This window comes from Lissotriton helveticus, chromosome 12 (assembly GCF_964261635.1).
Source record: "Lissotriton helveticus chromosome 12, aLisHel1.1, whole genome shotgun sequence".
NCBI lineage: Eukaryota > Metazoa > Chordata > Amphibia > Caudata > Salamandridae > Lissotriton > Lissotriton helveticus.
The window spans coordinates 249,481,447-249,500,111 of record NC_136073.1 but is presented as its reverse complement, the minus strand read 5'-3'; the positions used below and the strand labels follow the sequence as shown (position 1 = coordinate 249,500,111).

General features: G+C 43.5%; 1 protein-coding gene across 1 annotated transcript in view; it reads right to left on the bottom strand.

Moving 5' to 3' along the window:
• LOC144799051 (mitochondrial inner membrane m-AAA protease component AFG3L1-like) overlaps positions 1-18,665 on the bottom strand; it is a 275,930-nt gene that overhangs the window by 166,857 nt on the left and 90,408 nt on the right. Inside the window, exon 8 of the mRNA XM_078670217.1 lies at positions 11,773-12,043. Coding sequence (XP_078526343.1) covers positions 11,773-12,043 — 271 coding nt within the window. The remainder of the gene's footprint in view (positions 1-11,772; positions 12,044-18,665) is intronic.

The window sequence follows — 18,665 nt, the reverse complement described above, 5'->3', positions numbered from 1 at the left end:
ATTTTCGCCATTGCAGTTTGCAACTTCCTGTTATGGTCTCTAATTTTCTCCCATAAATATCACTAAAGAAACTCTGAATTTAGCCCAGTAGCTCTCTTAGTTTGTTTTCCTGTTACATTAGCATTTTAAACATAAATGATTGCCCTTATAGTTCTTCTATACAGCTATGTACTCTTTACAAATTTGATTTTAGACTGTCTCCTCGTAGTGGAGTGTATGTTCTAAAGAAATTTAATTCTGAGATAAAGCTTTTAAAACTTCTCAGTTTGTCCGTGGTCATTTCATGAAATAAATCACAGGTTCACATGTTGGGTTTGTATTTCGCTGCCTTTCCTTTTACAGCTAGCTCCCTGATCCATTGTGGTCATAGGTACCCGTAACAGTGGATGGTAAGTCGGGTACACTAGAAAATAGAAAAGGAACTCACAATTATTGGTAGAAGATTGTGACGTCATCCGATCAAATGTGTATATGGTGAATTGGAATATATGGGCCCGAAGCCAGAAGGTGGCGAAATTATTGGTCGGGTGACCCGCGATCTCTAGCAGTAATTTTCTGGTAGCAGAGCTATGGTTAGGGAATAGTTAAAGGTGAGGCAGGACTAGTTAGGCTAGCTAAGTCGGAAGCTGCTAGTATATTGATGCTGCTACAAAAGTAGGCACTTCAGGAGATCTGATCATTCACTTGAAATGTTTGCTTTGAAAGATTATGAAATGTTTTAAACTGTTTTTCTTATTATTGTACTGATATATGTATTAACTCATTTGTTCGTAAATGTTCTATGTATGTTGGGAATCCCCGGGGAATTGAATAGCGAGTGGTGAATAGAATCCATTAGTTTGAGGTCATTTGCTCTAAGGAAAGTTGGTGCAGGTTAGGCAGAACTGGAAGCACTGACTAGGGACTTTTCTGAATGCATGTTTGAATAAATGTTAGCAACGAGGTTCATTGGCAAAATTCCTATTGTGGCGTAACCTAGTAAGGGTCACATCGGAAGAGTAGCAGGTTCATCGGAGCTTGGGTGACAGCAAAAGGGGTTCGCTGGGGAAACCTTAGACTCGGATATATCCCGGAAAAGTGGATGAGTCTGGGGGAGTAGCAGGTTCTTCAATGCTAGCGTGAAGGGTAGGCAGAGAAGACCTATCCGTCGTGAGTGAAAAGTAAATGGAAGTAGTTTACTTGCAGTGAAAATTTCTTTCCTGTCTACACACTTGAGCACAGTGGCGAATGTGTATCCGTTGTAAAATAACCAAGCACTAAGCAATTTAGAAAGTAAGAAAGTTTCCGTTACCTTGTAAAAGAGGGAGTCAGTCGCGAAGCTGCTCTGACGTCACTCCGTGCCGCGCTGGGATTGGTAGAAGCAGCGGGCGGGTAGCGGGCTGGAATTGTGAAGGAGGGGTGAGCGCCGAAGCGTGAGAACTGTCTCGCGAAAGGGCCGCGCACCCATTGGTCCAAAATATTTGAACTCGTGCATTTTATTGGCCGCACGAAAATAAAAGACGCATTCGGATTGGGAGTGACTTGTAAACAAACCCGCTTGCAGAAATCGTATGTGGCACATGTATACTCCGGAGACTAGACCCGATCCAAGATACCTAGGGTTTGGAAAAGATCAGTGGAAGACTAATAGATACGACATTATGTACGGAAATAAGAGAAAATTGTCCCTTGTAAATAAAGTAAAGAATTACTTCAAAAAAGACAAGCCAATTAAAACTAGAGAAGGTGTTGTCATTCCGCCACCGAATACTCCCGCATCTTTCATGATGTTCGATAAAGGGTACAATACCTGTGTATGGTTGGAAAATTGGGCAGAATACACGAAAGATGACGGAGTATTGGCTTTTCCGTTAGACGGAACCTTTAATAGCAGAATTTTATTCAATTTGAGAACCCGAATGAATGATTTACATCCCAGACCTAGATTAACGCAGTACGAAGCACTAGAGGAATGGGAGATTGAGGCTTTTGAGAGGGACAAGCCCCGAATGGATAAAGGGTTAACTAAGTTTTATCCAAAATTGAAGCAGGAAGCCCGAGCCAAAAAGATGAAACAGTGGAGACAAAATATGATTGTAGAAGGGCTGTTTCCAATGATGCCAGTGAATGATCCTCCTGGGGGGGAAAAGAAGACAGAGAAGGGCAAACATTGGGTGCCTATTGGAGAGTCGGATGATGAATTGTTAGACGATATGTTTATGAGAAGTCCGCCTCCTTACAATGAAAGAAATAGACCTTGCAGTGAAGGGGATAATTCTCGAAGACCTCATCTCCAGGATGAGGCCAGATCTGCCAGTGTAGGAGGGGGTTGCCTCATACCTCCCTATACCGAGAGTTTAGGTCCTGTAGATACAAGAGATCTTTATCCAAGAATACCAGCTAGTGGGGATGTAAGATACTCCTGTGAAAGCGACTTTTTCTCGAAACCTCCCTACGAAGGTGAGGCCAGACCATCAGGTTCAGGAATTCCATTCTTACAGCCTCTATATAAAAAGGAACCAAGATCCCTAGGTACAGGAAGTTTGTTCCCAAGACCTAATTATGGCGAAGGACCCAGTGAGACACATCCCACTGCCCCGAGTTATGCTCCCACTCTGACCCCGCAGGTGTTACATGACAAAACCTTAGAGAGAATATTGGAAGAAAAGGAGCGGGAGGTTCTAGCAAAACAGAGAGCTGAGATCATTCAGAAAATCTCCCAGTTAAATACCAGTCCTGAAGCCTTGACAATCCCAGTAACTATCGGACCGGTGGTTCCGTTCTATGGGGACCGTCAAGGGAGTCCGAAAACTCCAGTCATTACTCCTGTCATAGCACAGCCCAGACCAGAACCCTTAATCGTAGATGAACAGACGAGCGAGTGCGAGTCTGAAGTCTCACTATTGGATCTGCCCATTAGGAATACAGGGAAAAGGATGCAGAAAAGACATAATCCTTTCAATACGAGGGAGATTCAAATGGAATCGACTTCGGGTACTAAGAGTGTCACACCAATGACTCCGGAGGAAATCGAAAGATGGAGTCAAGAATTAGAAAAACAAATTCCGCAGACGGAACCTTTAAATCTCTACAAATTGAGAGTAGAAATAGAAGAACTAATGGCAGGAAACGTAGGATTAGACCGATTAAATACTTACTCTGAAGAAGAGCTGTTGTTCATTTGCAAAAGTCTTACCCGAAATGCCCGAGTACTTCATGAAAAATTGACAGACACTGCTGCTAGCATGGGAATAGATATTTCTAAATGGAAACCGTTGCAGAAACCGTACAGAGCAGATTTCTCGGACAAAGATTTAGAAAACCTGAACATGTCAGGGAAAAAGGCACAGGTCAAGGAATTATTGACGGTATTGCAGAAATGGGGAGATATAGAAAGATGTAAAGCCAGATGGGCTAGGAAAAAGGATAAGGCCAGGTCTAGGCAGGCAACTCCCGAATTTGTTCTAAAAGAAGCTGACAAGCCAGAACAGTTATGCCCTATGCGCGAAGTGCCAGGTGGAAAATATGTACACGTTCCATGGTCCAGACAGGATATTGTGTCCTTTACTAATGACTTCCCAAAATTACGCGAGAATCCCGTGGATTGGTACCGACAGGTAGAAAGGTTTGTAAAAGTACAAAAATGCCTGTGGAAGGACCTGGATGGGTTCTTCGACATAGTGGTCCCTGTAGATCTGTGGACCGAGTGTAAAATAGCCATAGCTTGGCCCAGTGAGGAATACGCGAGAGATGAAAAAACAGGGGAACCATCGAAGGAAGTAATGAGAAAATATGATCAGGTAATTCAGCATCTGAAGCTAAAAGTGCCCGCAAAGGAAACTGATTGGACCAAGATAGATATAACCACGCAAGAAAGAGATGAGACAGTGCACTCCTTTTATGAAAGGCTGCTACAGGTGTTCAAAACATATAGTGGTATAGATAACATCGAGATGAAGGACATGACCCACTTCATTTACAGGTTTGTAAACGGTTTAAGACCCGAAATTTGTCAATGGATAAAAGATAATAAAATCTGTTGGCATACTAAAAAGATGGATGAGGTCCTACGGTACGCAAAGTACTGTGAGGACGAAATGGCAGAAAAGAAAAAGGCTCTCAAGGAGAAGGTGATGTGGGCTCAAGTAAAGCTCGCAGAACAGCAGGAAAAGCAGTTGAGCAAGATGAACAAAACTACCCCGAACCACAGCCCTGGGGGTGGGGGTGGAGGAAAGCCCAGAGCGAAAATGAGTAGAGAGGAAGCCAAAAAGAAATTTCCTTGCCATCAGTGCGGGGAAATTGGACATTGGAGAGACGAGTGTCCCTATTTACAAACTGATAATGCCCAAACACCTGATTTAATTCCACAGACGCAGAATGAGAAACAAAGAAAACCCAGCAGCAGGTAAAAACGATCCAAGTGCCCAGAGCGCCAAAACCTATTTTTAAAGGAAAATCACCACAGGGTGATGACGTAGAAATCTGGGGAGGCAATGAGAATAGAAATACAGCAATTTCGCAGTATCTACTGAATGACACTTTCTTCTGTGACGACCAGTACTGACGGGGCCTGAGAGGGGAGGACGAGGAGTGCGTACTTGGCGCCTCCCTGCCGGTAGACCAGTCGGGACCATACATTGAAGGAAAGGTTGATGGAAATGATGTCACCTTTCTGTTGGACACTGGTGCTACCCGTTCTACTGTGAGAACAGTGGACGTTCCAAACCTACCCCTCTCGGGAGAAGCAATCCAAGTAGTGGGTGTATCTAATCAACTGATTAGTACACCTGTTACCGAGCCCATGGAGATCTCAATTGGAAATTTTAAACAAATGCACAGATTTGTTGTCTGTGATACCAGTCCGGTAAACTTACTGGGACGTGATTTGCTGTGCAAAATGAATTGTACCATCTTTTGCACACCAAAGGGCGTCGAAATTCAAACCCCAGATGAAGACGGTATCTACAAACTAATGTTAATTAGACCTGACTCAGAAATCAAACGAATGACTATACAGGACTTACCTGAAGAACTCCAGCAGACAGTGAAACCAGAAGTGTGGGACTTTACGGGAAAGGATGTAGGATTAATGAAAAACGTAGACCCCATACAAATAGCCATGAGAGAGAATGCAGTGTACCCCAATACCAAGCCTTACAGAATGAGTGCAGAAGTGAGAGCAGGTGTTGCCATTGAAATACAGAAATTGCTAGAAGCAAACATAATACAGGAAGTAATGAGTAGCCCGTGTAACTCACCCATTATGGGCATCAAAAAGCCTAATGGCAAGTACAGAGTAGTTCAGGACCTAAGAAAGGTAAACAAGATAGTGGTTCCTTGCTGCCCTATTGTCCCGAACCCAGCAGTGATTCTGTATCAGATCCCCTGGGATGCTGAATGGTTCACTGTGATAGATCTATGTCATGCATTCTTTTCGATTCCATTGCATCCAGACAGCAAATTTCTTTTCTAATTTGCTTTCAACAGTCACGTGTATGTCTGGAATCGTGTCCCCCAGGGGTACACAGAAAGCCCCTCTATCTTTAATCAGATCTTGAAAAAATGCCTTGAATCTTTAGTCTTACCTGGAAAGTCTGTTTTGGTCCAGTACATTGACGACCTATTAGTGGCGTCCAAAAGCCATAGGGATTGTGTGGTTGACACCATTGCTCTACTAAATCACCTGAGTGAAAAGGGACATAAAGTGGCCCCTGAGAAATTACAGTTCTGCTCGAAATCAGTGAAATATCTGGGACACCAGATAGAAAAAGTCATCAGAAAAGTTACATCAGAGAGAGTCAGAATAATTCAAAATATGCAGTTACCCCGTACTCAGAAAGAAATCAGAATGTTCCTCGGAGTTGTAGGTTACTGCAGGCAATGGATTGTGAGATTCGCAGTCCTTGCAAAACCTTTGATTCAAATGACAAAGAAAGGAGCAAAGGACCCAGTGGAATGGAATGACGAGAGCTTAACAGCTTTCACACAGTTGCGAAATTGCCTGTGTACAGCCCCTGCTCTGGGGATGCCTGACTACTCCAAGGAGTTTGGCCTATTCTGTGACACTCGTGACAATTGTGCATGGTCAGTCCTGACCCAGGAGCATGGTTTGACCAGAAGGCCTGTGGCATATTTCTCTGCCACTTTGGATCCAGTGGCTGCTGGATTACCTGGATGTCTGAAAGCAGAAGCTGCGACTTGCACCAGTTTGGAACAAAGTGAATCCATTATCATGGGACATCCGGTAACTGTGTATGTTCCACATGCAGTTGTGATCCTATTGACTCATACCAAAACTCAGTATCTCACCCCTAGTCGGCTGACTAAATATGAGAGGATTCTCATGGGTGCTGCGAATATAGTCATCACCCGATGTAATATTTTAAACCCTGCCACTCTACTCCCTGACTCAATGGTGATGGAAGATAAGGGAGATAATGAGCATGACTGCATTGATCTAACAGAATTCAGTACTAAACCTCGCCCAGACATTAAAGAAACTCCTTTGCCTGTACACGACGAGGAATGGTTCGTGGATGGTTCATGCATGAGACATGAACTCGGAGGTCTAAGTGCTGCCTATGCTGTGGTCACTTTAAACAAAATTGAAGAAGCAGCTTATTTATTTGGAGTAAAGTCTGCACAGGTAGCTGAATTGATTGCTCTGATAAGAGCTTGCAAATTGGGAAAAGACAAGAGAATAACAGTGTATACTGACAGTCAGTACTGTTATGGGGTGGTGCATGACTTTGGCCAGTTATGGCTACAAAGAGAATTCCTGACTTCATCAGGTACCCCCATTCGAAATGGAAAAGTGGTTCAAGACCTTTTAGAGGCAATCCAGTTACCAAAAGAATTGGCAGTGGTCAAATGTATTGCTCATAAGAGGGGCCTTGACCCTGTATCTTTGGGAAATGACTTTGCTGATCGAGTGGCAAAACAATGCGCCATGGATCAGATGCGAATAAATCCGAAGCGGGGTGGGGCTGGAAACAGCTGCCAACTTAGAATGTTTGAAGAAGTGCCTACATGGGATGAAGTGAGAGAATGGCAGCATGTGACGCCCTGGGAGGAGAAAGAGAAGTGGAAGGAACAAGGTTGTAGACCGAGACGCGAGGACGGTGTCATTGTGGGTCCGAATGGTATGCCTGTGTTACCCAGACACCTCCTTGCCCCAATGGCCAGATTGATACATGAGGGATCACACATTGGCAGGGATGCCATGGTTCTGGTGTTTCAACAGACTTGGTACAACAAGAAGTTCAGGAAGGTAGCAGAATCCCTCTGCCAGAGGTGCTTGACATGTCAGCAGTTCAACGCTGGCAAGAAAACAGTAGTTGAACTGGGGAAAATTGGGAGATCAGGAGGTCCCTTTGTAAGAATACAAATTGATTTCATTACCATGCCTTGTTATGAAGGAAAAAGATATGTCCTTGTCATTGTCTGCCTATTTTCAAAGTGGGTGGAAGCTTACCCGACCTCTCAATGTGATGCCATATCAGTAGCTAAAATGTTGCTAAGAGAATTGATACCGAGGTTCGGGGTTCCAGTCTTTATTGACTCAGATAGAGGCGGACATTTTCAGAATGAAATATTGGCTCAACTCTGTCAAGCATTTGGGATCACACAAAAGCTACACTGTGCATATCATCCAGAGGCTTCTGGAGTGGTAGAACAAATAAATGTCACAATAAAGAATAGATTGGCAAAAATATGTGATTCTACTGGAATGAACTGGATAGCTGCCTTGCCTCTTGTTCTGATGGGACTCAGAAGCATTCCAGATCGGAGAACAGGCCTGAGCCCCCATGAGATATTGATGGGAAGAGTGATGAGACAAGCATGGGTACCAGGATACAAACTGTTAAGCATTTCTGATGATTTGGTACTTGAATACTGCAAGCAACTGGGTGACCAAGTGCGTTGTATCTCTCGCCAGATTGGGGCAGACGCCGTCGCCAACCCGACAACCCCAGTTCACAAATTGGTTCCTGGTGACTGGGTTAAAATAAAGAAGCACACTCGTTCGAGTTGCCTAGCACCGAGGTGGGAAAAAAGCGGCAAGTAATCCTGGTAACGACGACCGCTGTGAAGTGCGCCGGCGTTCCCAAGTGGATCCATGCCAGCCATACCCAGAAGGTGATACCTGACGAGGAGCCTGGAGCAGAAGGTTGTCCAGCTGAGGGGTCTGCAGACGTTGGTCCTGAAGTAGCTGACGACAGACGACTGAGCACCAGCCCAGCTGAGGGTCCCACAGACGTTGGCCCGGAGGTAGCTGATGACGCATGGCCAAGTACGAGTACTGCTGAGAATCCCACAGACGTTGGTCCGGAAGTAGCTGATGACGAGCTGCCGAGAATCTGGCCGGATGATTGGATACCCATAGTCATCTCCCTGGAGACCCACTCAGAACAAGAGAGCGAATAAGAGAAGACAGAGAGTGGAATAGAGAGGTCGAGCAAGGCACAGGCGAAGACCCTCAGATCATTGAGATTCACATCAAATCTGAGGACGAAGAAGAAGGTCAGACAGGGACAGATCAGGTGATTGACACACCTCCACTAACTCCTGAAATCGAAAAGGGACAGACTAGAAATAGTGTAATAGTTCAAGCAGAAGAAAATCAAGGGATCGAAGTGCTTGAACAGGATAAGTTAGAATTAGAAGAACGTGTTCAGGACAAAGAAATAGAGACATTTAAAAGCAAAAACAAAATTTCACCTGAACCAGGCCAGCTTAGTAACCAGGCAGAAAAAAATAGATACAAGACCTGGGACTAGTCAGACAGGAAGGGAAGAAACAGAAACCGAAGTGCCACAGACAAGTGAAAATAAAAGAGCATTAGAAGAAAGCTCAATCATAGTGCCAGCAAAAAGACTAAAGAAAAAGAAGCACATTGAGCCAAGGTATGTTAAGAGACTGAAATTAAGACTAAAAACAGTCCAAGAGAAACTTGCAGATATAAGAAGAAGTCCCCGAATTGCAGAAATACCTGAAGATAGCTCCGAGAAGGAGTGAGCGAATAAAAAGACAAAACGAAAAATATCAGGACCCGGAGTGGACCTACTTAATCTTGGAAAATTTTGAGGAACTTGATATCACTGACGAAAGCGACGGGGAACAGGTTGCTGAGTACTCTACAGAAGAGGAAGACGAGCTCACCTGAAGTTGCACAGAGTAAAATTTCTTCTGAGCCAAAATGTCTGAGTCAAGAACGAATGGAAGGCCTAGTCGCAGTTGTTGCAAAAGATGTCCCCGGAAGCTTGTTTCCTTTCCGGTAAAGAATTGGCTTGGTAGTTTGGTCTGCCCTGTTCCCATGATGCACTGGGCCAGGGACAGACTAATTTGCATGTAGCCAGGTTCTGAACTGGGATGGTGTAGTGAGCTAAAAAACGGTGATGGATCAAGCCCTGATCTTTTGACTGGGTATGAGTGTTCTGTTTAATTCAGATGCTCTGTCCATCACCACCCCCTTTCATGAATCGTTTTGGCCACTATAGGAGCGGCAGGGTATGCTCAGACATGAGTCCCTTGCTCACTGCACCATCAGGATTCAAACAAGCCGGGCCGAAGACGGCTGCAATACCAGAAACCGGTCCCCGGAAGCTTGTTTCCTTTCCGGTAAAGAATTGGCTTGGTAGTTTGGTCTGCCCTGTTCCCATGATGCACTGGGCCAGGGACAGACTAATTTGCATGTAGCCAGGTTCTGAACTGGGATGGTGTAGTGAGCTAAAAAACGGTGATGGATCAAGCCCTGATCTTTTGACTGGGTATGAGTGTTCTGTTTAATTCAGATGCTCTGTCCATCACCACCCCCTTTCATGAATCGTTGCAAAAGATGTGGCATAATTGATTTGATGTAAGATTAACGCCTTAAAGACTAGTTGTGAATTGCACAATAAAAGGCAGAAAATAGGCTGAAGGAAAGGTAGGGTTTGTTTGTTGATGATGTCCCTATTCAACAACAGAATGATGCATAACAGTGGAACTCAACAACTTACTCAACAGCCAATACATGCAATGAGAGGTTTTATTTTTTTAATAATTAAAAAAAAGATTACCATTAACCTACTGTGTCCTTACTGACTCCAGTAAATATGTACATATTTTTCATGGGTGGCGTGCTTTCTATGTTCATCCTCTGTCAAAACATGGATGATGTTCTCCCTGCCTTATCTCAAATGAATTACGGTTAATGCACTGCACTTAACAGAGGACATGACATCTGCCACAATTTGACAAAGTACCCTTGTCTGCAAGGTCCTTTATGGAAGTGTTCATTAGGGAACTAAGGAGAGTCTATCCCAACATGTTCACAATAGTTTTCAATTGAAGTTATACTCACACTGTCAGACAGATGGGTTCCAAGACAGATGGGTTACAAGACATCATTAGACCCCCCCCCAACTTACTAAGACTTAGTGGAAGAAGACATTTTTATCGTAGTGGGTGCACAAAAGGTGCATTAAAGACAAGCCTTACAGAGTCGAAGCAGGCTGTCATGGAGAGCAATTAGTAAAGGTTCCTCTAGCACCGTCACAGTGTTAGTCAGAACTCTGAGTGAGAGAGACATGGAGAGATTATCAAAGCTTAGCCTAGGCTCGTTTTCATAGAGATCTTGTGTAGGTGGAATACAGATGATCAAAGCAGGAGTGATAGACAGAACACTGCCCTGATTACTACACACATATTCATACTATAAACCTACGAATTTCCAACCACACAGACAGGTCCTCCAGTAAACTCTGCACACTTGTGCATTTTTACAACTGCCAGAGAACACGAAAAGAAGCTTCCCAGTGCTCACTGGCAGGCTCCAAGGATAAAGCAAGCCACATATATGGGGAGAGCCTTTCTATTTTTTCCCTATTCCCCCAAGTGGTTTGGTTTTTACATTTCTGTTTGTTCCTGGAACTGGGAAGATGCTAATTGCATCTCAACAAACATACACTCTCTTGCACAGCACTTATTTGCCATTTTTCAAAATACAGAAAACTCCAACATTAAACTATATTTGAGCTTTTTCTCAGTTCACTCCTCAGGGTTACACAAACCCGGGGCACCTTTAGAATACAGAACATGTGGGAATAACAAGGACACAAAGTTGGTCTGAATACCTTCTGTGGAAAAGTAATGAAGGCTTAAGCAGGTAGTGGCCGTAATATTAAAAATAAGACCCCAGCACTGGGGTGGGAAAAGCCTCAGCAGTTAAGGGTTTAATGAAGGGAAACTTCTTCTAAAATTCTACATTTTCCATAATTAAGTAGTGTTCTCTTTTTACTGCAGACCACTTACTATTTACACATTGCAAAATAAAAACATTTTTCAAGCTATCCCAAAATAAGCATGATATATAAAACATGTTGAATATAGTTCTATATTGCCAACTCCAGGTTCTATTGACATTTACAAACTACTTTCAGCCTAGTGGTTTTTGTTGTCAACAGTCTGCACCATTCCACAATTCTACTGCTATGGGCCAGCCGTCCATTAACAGAGGACAATTACCACAACTGGTGTGTCAGGCGAATTCTGAGAATGTTGGTAGGGCTTAGGCAGGGCACAGACAATATCACAATTCAGGTCTGACAGATGGGCCAATTGATGCTGCCTAAATACAAACATGCTCACATTCATGAGGTGGCCTTTTATTTTGAAAGGAGAGTGCCTGAACTAATAGCAGAAATGTAGTCATTAATATGCTAAATTTGTAAATTAAATTTTTGGACATTGGCCTTCAAGTGGTAACCTGGGTTTGACAATACTGTAATCTAATGCTCCTACACAAATTACCTTGGGAATCTTTGCACCAAGATCTAGGTATTGCTTCGGATTTTTCAGGAAGTTTACAAATTCCATAATTTCTAACTTGGCCTCTTCACAGCCTGCAACATCCTTGAACTTCACATTGATGTTGTCTTTCAGCATTTTTGCTGTTGTCTCACCAACACTGAAAAGTCCTCCGCCTCGTCCACCACGCCCAGCTCCCATTGGTCCCCGCCGGACACTGTAGAGAAGAAAGCCGACCAGGAGGAGAGTGGGCACAAGGCTTACAAGGAACGAGCTGCAAAAACAAGAAACAATAGATTGTTACAAAGAATTTACAGCAGATCAGAACAACATTTCAACGGTCTATTAAATTGTTTGTTTCGGATTAAAAACCATAAAACACAATAATTAAAATACCATTTCCTATATACAAGAGTCATTTCTATCAATTGAAAATGTAAATGATTTTTTTTAATGTAAAACCACATAAGAAGCAGATGCCATGTCTTTTTGGTAGCCTTTATTTCATTTAGCTTGCGTTATACACCCCTTCTCTCGATGTAAAAATGACAACATGTTCCCCTGTTGCCAAGTGGTGCTTACACTCCGCATACGTATAAGCCAAGCTGCATGGAAACATTTTGCCATGGCGACTAATACCACTTGCCTTGTGTCAGCTTTCAATATCCTTAAGGCTAAGCCCAATTGATCTTACACCCATAAGGCGACATACATGAATAATACACTTATTACAAGGGTTGTTGTAGGCAGAGCAGAAGAATACAAAGTGAGGAATGGTATCGGTACTTATGTTACACACTGGGCAGAATTTGCTAGAACCAGTATTGGTCCCCCATCTCCCAGTAAACTCTGCTATGGGGAGGGTACCATATCTAAACTTCAAATAGAATTGCCTAGGAAAAGAGCCTTGCATCACTTCTAGGTATGTCTCGTAATTAGGGCTGATCTTATGATTTAGAAAGTAGTCTGTTAGACAACCCGAGGAACGTTTTTTTAATCATTTCACCCCATAGGTAGTCTCTGCACCACTCTTACCAGGCTTTTTGATATCTTAAAGGCTTTTTCTGGTTTGTCCCACAGGGAATCCAGGGCAAGAGCTTTAAACATCCTTTTTAGGGATAACAGCCACGATATCCTCAAATGGCCTGGTGTGTTCAAAAGATCTGTGAAGGTTAGTGTATAAGACTTGAATTCAGGGGTTGTCCAGAGTCTATACCAGAATAATAAGGGCCTCAATTGTACCATAAAAGATATGGGATACAGACCCAGGTCCATAAATAGTGAAAGTATTGGGGTACTCTGCGGGAGACTGAGAAACTGCCTAGCAACACGATTCTCAGCCACAGTTAATTCCCTTATGTTTGAATGACCCGATAGTTCCACTCCGTAGAGGGCTGCACTCTATGCCCTAATGTTATATAGTTCTAAGGCTGGGGTTAGATTTTTAGATTTCAGTCATTTGGCCAGCTTGAGAATTGCCCCAGACTGTTGTTGGAGTTTAAGAGCACACTTGCTCACCTCGGCCTTCCAGCTTAATTTGTAGGACAGAGTTATCCCCAGGTAAACAAACTCAAAAACTCACTCAAGAGGGGAGTTGTTTACCAATACATTAATTTGGGAAGTTGGGGAGTTTAATATTATATATTTCGTTTTACTCATATTTATCTCTAGACCCCAATCAGTAGAGAACTGAAGAAAGTGGTTCAAAATTGCTTGCAGGCCGCTAGAGAATTTAGAAATGAACAGAGTGTCGTCTGCAAATATTAGTACCAGAATTTTTGTGAAACCAATTTTTGGGGCGTCATTTTGGGGAAAATTAAAAAAGTCAGCCAGATCATTTACAAATAGTGCAAAGAGAGTTGTAGCTAGCACGCACCTCTGGCGTTCTCCCCTTTCTATACCAAATACATCTGTTAACTCCCCATTCTTGCCATACCTAACTCGTGCCATATTATTCTTGTGGATCCTAAAAAGGATAGCCAAAATATTAGATAGGACTTCCATGTTTTCTAAGACTTCCCAAAGTTTCCTTAGGTGGGACCATATCAAAAGTAGATTAAAAGTCTATGAAGATGACAAAGGCATCCAGGACTACATTTTTCCAGTATAGTGTTAAAAATCTCGCAATTTGGTGAAGGGTGCTAGCTTTTGGCCTAAAATCTGCTTGTAAGTCTTGAGAACGTATTATTTAAATCGGCCCAGTCAGTTAGTTTCTCCAACACTTGCCGGCAAAAAAGCTTCTGGAGCCCGTTTAAAGGCTAAATGGCCCGTAATTCAGTGTCTCGTCATGATGCCCTTTATTATAGATTGGGACGAAATCAGCTTTACGTCAGGATCCTGGACTAGCACCCCCTTCGAGAATTACCCTAATTAGGAGGTTTAGGTAGGTTGCCCAGATATCACTTTCAGCTGCATAGAGGTCAGAAGGAATACAGTCTGGGCCCGGGGCATTTGTTTGAATGATAGATTTCAAGGCCCTTAGGGAGTCTAGGCTAGTTATTGTCAGGGGTTCTTGGTCTCCTAGCGCACTAATGGGGCCAGTATCACCGTTCCTCTAACCACGCCCCTTATGGTCTAGACTTTTTAGTTCCTGTTGGTCTAGTTGGCTGTAAACGTTTATGTGATTGAAGTCACTACAGTCTTGCCCACTTCCCACATCGACAGGGAAAAGTAAAGCTTCCCAAAATAATCAACCCATTTTTGGGGCTGGACACTGAAGCCTAGATGGCTGGCTGAAGGGCAACTACCATGTGCTATAATATTCCAATTTGTTTTTGTATCTCCTTATTTTGCTGCTTGGGTCAGATAAGACCAAACCTCCTTTTTCCAATCAGCTTTGGCTTACAGTATGGCTTCCTTGCATTTCCTACAGATCTCAGGCATGTTATGGTGATCTCTGTTTTTTATATGATCTAAGAGTGGGGACTTTGCTGCCCTGCACTGGGCGTTAAACCATGGGTGTGATTTGGGGCACTCCCTTCTCACTTTTCTAGGTTTGCTATAGAGCAACTCCCTTAAGCTAAGAAACAGGTCTTCATGATTTTTTACTACAGAGTTGGTTTCCATTTCTTTGCTCATGTTTTCCAAAGCATCTCCCACTCTTAAGCAGACTTGTTTCAATAGATCTGGATGTGCTTCCACAAATTCCACTTAAGGGCCTTTTTGTGGCTGGAGATAGCTAAATCTCCCAGTAAACTGGGTGTAATTACCTCTTTCCCTGGTCCAATAAGGCCTGTCAGAACCAGTTTCAGGGCATTATGGTCACTGTGGTCCCGCTCGATTACCATCATGTCGACAGTGAAATACCAAACTTGCAGAGATAATATGTAATCAATTCGACTTGCACTATTGGGGCTCTTGAAGGTCATGGCACCATCCTGATCTGACTGGGACCTCCCATTGCATGCCCTCAATCCTGATCTCAGCGTAATACCATGAAGCTGGAGCACCAGCTTAAAGCTTCTCTTTACTGAGGTTATGCCTATTTTGGGAAACTGCCAAATCATATCTTCATCCTCTGTTAAGATCTGGTCATATTTACCCAAGGGTTCATGCGTCACATTAATAGCTTGCTTAATCTCCAAAACGGCCCCCACAACGCTAAGGATGCCTGGCCTCCACCTTGGGGGTGCCCAGGAGTGGACACCTCACAGGGAAAGCCAGGATGGGTTCCACAGCGGTATCCGTACATGCGCCTTGAGACCCTTGTGGGTGAGTAGTGCGCTATACAAGTATCAATTTACAATTTACAATCTGGATCTATGAGTTTGGCTTTTAGCCCAGCAACATTCCATGAAAGAATGCTCCATTTTCCTTCCAAGTTTGGGGCCAATGATGGACTTAATGGTTGATCTTGAATATCATCAGCACAATGTGCTTGTTGACCAGGTCAACAGTTCGATGAGGGAACATTCCTTGCATTTGTGGTAGGGCTGGTCGGGTGGTTACCAGACAGTCAATCAATGTCCTTAAGTGGTGATGAAGGCAGACCTACAGCAGTGTTGTTTGCAGTTGAAAATAGGGAACTGGCGTGGTGAACCTTTCCCTACCTAGCGTGTTGCTCCAGAGGTTGGGCTTTAGAGCTTTCCTGCTTGCCACTCAAATAGCTACCCCTTTGTTTTGCTGATGGTTGATGTTCTTTACTTCTTACTATTGATGATTTTCCACAGTCTGATAAATCACACAGCAAAAAAGGGACACTAAAAAGTTCCTCTAGACTCATCCTAATCAAGCAGGCCAAAAACCTTGGAGATCAATCTAGATCTTAAGTCAATTAAAGTCAACAATGAGCATGTGTAGCCAATAACTGGGGGACAAAAAAATCAGATTGAATTTTAATGTGTAGAAGGTGTATAAAGTACACTACACATGCTAAGGAGCCCCGGACTCCAACTGCTGCATTATTCACACAATGTTGAAGCCCCTGTAGACAACACTGAGCCTATAGGTGGTACACAACCTAATATATAGTAAATAAAAAGACTCGCCAAACAGATTTTAAGTCCATCACAATTTGTTCCCGTTTTATTTTAATACTAGCTCTTATTCCATATGCATTATGGATCAAATATGTTTACTGAATTTCAAGTATGAATACCAATGCATACAGCCTGGAAGCTGGCGTAGAAAGCCCCACAAAGTTTTTTGAAAAAGGCATAAGAGGGGTAAATATGCAGCTGCTATATATACCCCTCTCTTTCAAGTTATTCCCCCAATCCAGATTTCTTGGAACCATCTAGTAATATTGATCATTCCACACTTACATCAATTATTGAACCGGTTAATGAAGAGCCGAACTCTGATGCTTTACATAGAAGCATATTAGTGAAACAATGGTCATACAACTAACAGAGCTCAGAGGATCAAATGAACCAAACAACAGAGGGGGAGAGAAGAGGAATGGAGGAGCAGTGGGCGAGGAAGTGGGGGAAGGCAGAATGTAAGAGGACAATGAGTTAGGCAATCACAGCGAAGGATGAGGAATTGGTAATCCAAACTCAATCCGATATAATCCAAACCTGTACTACTGTGCCAAGAGTGTTCATCAGCTTTGTCAATTTTCGGCTAGGCATGGATGGCATTAGCTAATCCTATGCTTAAAGATATTGCTGCACAAATGGTAAATGGACTTGGTTTTTCTAGCAGAGTTTTTAAGCATAGGATAAGCATAGGACTAGCATAGTGCCATTCATGCCATGCTAGAAAAGTGACAGACATTTGAGGTGAGCAGTTCTAAAGTGTCAGTGGTGCTGTACTCCATATAAAGGAGATGTTCTTCACTTAAAACTTGGGAACTACCCAGAGTTCCTACTTCCTTGTTGGCATACTATATTCAGCATGCTAAACCTGAAAGGGTATTGCAAATATCTCTGGAGATAGTTGGATGAAACATCAGGTGCACAACAGCGAGAACTTGCTCTCAATATCCCGAAGCCATGGACACCTCCAGAGCAAATGTAACAGTGTTCCGACTTCCCTAAATCTCCTCCAGCAACTACCACTATGGTTTACCCCCCAAGTGTGAAATTTACTCCATTTGGGCACCAGTAGCTAACAACGTTTAGCCTGGTCTCTCCTGCCGAGGCCCCATTTGAAGATTTCTGGTGTGGATTAAATGAATGAATGAATGAATGGGTGTCTTATAATGCGCATAACTTAACCCCAAGGGGCATCAAGGCGCAGATAACAAACAGATAGGCACAGCAAAGCAGGAAGGAGATATAGTAATAATTAATGATTAGTAAGCCAGGGAAAAGAGCCATGTCTTCAAAAGTTTACGAAAAATCACCAATGAGGGTTTACTGGAAAGTTCGGACGGGAGCGTGTTCCACAGTTTGGGCACCAAAAAGGAAAACGCTCTTCCTCCCCACTTCACCTTATTGAATCTAGGGACGGTGAGCAGGTTTTTGGTGGATGAGCGCAGGGATCTGCTGGGGATGTAGGGGCTGACTAAAGCTTTAATCCCTTCGGAACCTGGTCCAAATACAGCCCTGTGGGCCAGACAGAGGAGCTTAAAAGAAATTCTGGCCTGAATTGGCAGCCAGTGGAGGTCTTTTCTTGCCCTGGTGGCCGATGAGCGCCTGGGCAGATTGAGAACCAGCCTAGCGGCAGCGTTTTGAACCACCTGAAGTCGCTGACTCGATTTCTTGTTAATACCACAATATAGCGCGTTACAATAGTCGAGCCTGGAAGATACCAGGGCGACCGTTGACTGTTTACGTGCCTCCGGGGACAGATAGGGAGGCGATCTTTTTCAATGTCCAAATAATAGTACAGCATGTGGCCACTGATTTATTGACCTGACGGTCAAAGGAGAGGGTCAGGTCAATTATGACACCTAAATTCCTGGCTGCTTGTACCGGTTGGGGACAGTCCCCTAGTGAGACGGGCCACCAGTCATCATTCCACAATTCATGGCTCCCACCAAAGACCAAGACCTCAGTCTTCGCTCCGTTTAGCTTAAGATGGTTATGTATCATCCATACAGACACTTCTTCCATGCACGCTCGAAATTTAGGGGCAGAGTCTTGTGTCGGTCGAGAAGTAGAGACAATGATCTGAGTATCATCGGCATAGGAGAGTACCTGATACCCAAAAGATCTTATAATTTTAGCGGGAGGGGTCAGATATATGTTAAATAATACAGAGCTCAGAGCTGAGCCCTGTTGGACCCCACATTGCACTGCCTGGGAGGGAGACAGAAATTTGCCCAATTTAACTCTCTGCTGTCTCTGATGCAGAAAAGAGGAAAGGAGATTCAGAGCGTTGTCCTCGACCCCTCTCGCCCTCAACCGGTCTACCATGATTGCAGGGGACAGGGTGTCGAAAGCTGCTGTTAGGTCCAACAACACCAGTAGAGCGGTTTGACCCTTGTCAACTTCTGATCTGATGTTGTT